This window comes from Lactuca sativa, chromosome 1, assembly GCF_002870075.4.
Source record: "Lactuca sativa cultivar Salinas chromosome 1, Lsat_Salinas_v11, whole genome shotgun sequence".
Lineage (NCBI taxonomy): Eukaryota > Viridiplantae > Streptophyta > Magnoliopsida > Asterales > Asteraceae > Lactuca > Lactuca sativa.
The window spans coordinates 8464283-8466456 of NC_056623.2; the positions used below are offsets into that span (position 1 = coordinate 8464283).

The following is a 2174-nucleotide window of genomic DNA, read 5'->3' on the forward strand; positions in this document are numbered from 1 at the left end:
TTTCCTAAAAACCATTTGTACATTTAAATCGTGAATATGTTCAACACTAAAAGCTAAGTGAATATCGACTTAAAGTTTTGGAAGAAGAAAATGCCACTTTAAAAAAAGTTAAAATAAAAAGGATATTAATCAAGAAAATGCCACTTTAAAAAAAGTTAAAATAAAAAGATATTAATTATTAAAGGAAAAGTACGGGTTGTGCGTGCCTACACAAGGGATCACCCTGAATCTTATCTCAGATGTTTGTGTTGAAAGTGACTATATAATATATCGAATTAGATAATCAGTTATCATATAATATTGTGTGAAAATGAATTTATAATAAGCACTTTTGATTTTTAAGCATTTTTAACAAAGTCTACTTATTAGTCTCGTTAACACTTGGCCACTTGGGTAACGCATTTGTAACCTATAAGTTTTGAAAAAAAAAGAGGAAGCATAATGTAGAAGATTAACATAAATAGAATTTAAATCTTCTTTTGATTATATAAATACTACTAGAAATTCATTTTAACAGAAAACAATTACAAAAGGCAAAGAAAAAAAATTCGTATCTTGTTAACTCGATCAAAGATTTACGGTGGACAAGTATGAAAACGTTGTTTATAAATAAAAACACATGGTTAATAATCGCATTCATTTGTGTATCTATATACATACATAAGGGTCCCCTATCTTTTAAAGAAATATAGCTTGATTTAAAATAAAAGGTGCAAATAATATATTTTGTAAGTATTCATAAATAAAGGATAAAAACCATGATATAAGATGCAAGTAATGCTCCATAGACTTCAATGGAGTCCCTTTGCACCGATTAACCTTGTTAAGCCATATGTAATAGCCATAGCCATCCACCCTCCAACTACCACCCTAATCGTAGACTTGACCGCCGGTGCCCGCCCCAACGCCGCCCCTAACCACCCAAAAACAGCCAATGCCGCTGTCACTGCCCCCGCCATGACCAAAATCCTCACCTTATAAGGCTTGATAAATGAAGCAGCTAATAAAGGCACCATAGCACCCAAAGAAAAAGCTAGAGCTGATGCAGCGGCGGCTTGCCAAGGGTTTGGCAAGCCATCGGTTTCAGCTACCTCAATATCTCTTCTATTGAAATCTCTTTTCAACTGAGCGACTTCTATATCAAGTTGTGAATAAACAGATACAAATTCTCCAATTGCCATACTGCAAGCTCCGGCTACTAAGCCAGCAAAGCCGGTCAAGATCATGGCTCTGATATCTTGTTTAACGGCTCCAACACCCATCATTAGGGATGCGGTGGAGACTAAGCCATCGTTGGCTCCCAGGACCGCCGCTCGTAGCCATTGAGACCGTTTTGAGTAGTCGAATAGGTCCTTGGGTTCGAGCTCAAGGGTGGTTTGGTGGTGCACCATGCTATTTACAGGGATTGTAGTCATTATAGATGAGTGAAGCAAAGGGGATTTGAGTGTGGGTAACACACGCCTACAAGTAAGCTATTTATAAGGAAAACATTGAAGAATTTAATTACAAAAATGATCCTTTGACTCTTCCATAATTTACAATATTGGTAAATAGAAAAACCGTTTGACATTTTGGTCTATCTATTAATAGTTAATACTTAATTCCCATTGATATAAATATAAATAATATACTTAATTTTTGTAAAATTTTAGGGTATAACTAATTTCTGAATATAAACATCTGTTTATATATCCCAATATAATTAATGCTTTGGATGCTTGTTAGTTGTTATGCATATAGGACTATTTTTTTTCATTGATTTTAATTTGGTGGGTCTGATATAAAGAAACGTAAAAATAGGAATATGATTGTGATTTGTTTCAATTTGATGTTAAAGGAAAAATAAGACTTAAAAAGTAAAGAAAACACTTGGTTTGTAGGATCCTGTGGGATTTTGTGACAATCGGAATTCTATTCCTAGCAGATCATGCGTTTGGTCGTAAATTACTAAGGAATCGAATTCCATTGAAATCCACAACATTACTTCATTCAACCATGGAAATTCAAAAACGCTTTCTAAAACTCGTGAAATTTGATTCCTATCTTTTATCGTTTCTTAAGACCACATAAATACCTATCAACCTTATCATTAAAATTCTGTCAAAAACCGTTAGTAATATATTTATATATATTTTTTTAGTGTTAGAAGGTTTGGTGTGAGCAAACGGCTTAAA

At 33.6% G+C, this 2174-nt stretch overlaps 1 protein-coding gene across 1 annotated transcript; it reads right to left on the reverse strand.

The window, feature by feature from the left end:
• Window positions 1-581: 581 nt before the first annotated feature.
• On the reverse strand, window positions 582-1581 carry LOC111907774 (vacuolar iron transporter homolog 2). Its single transcript, XM_023903583.3, has one exon. The coding sequence runs from the start codon at window positions 1413-1415 to the stop codon at window positions 792-794; it is 624 nt and encodes a 207-aa protein (XP_023759351.1). The 5' UTR covers window positions 1416-1581; the 3' UTR covers window positions 582-791.
• Between the last annotated feature and the right edge of the window lie 593 nt (window positions 1582-2174).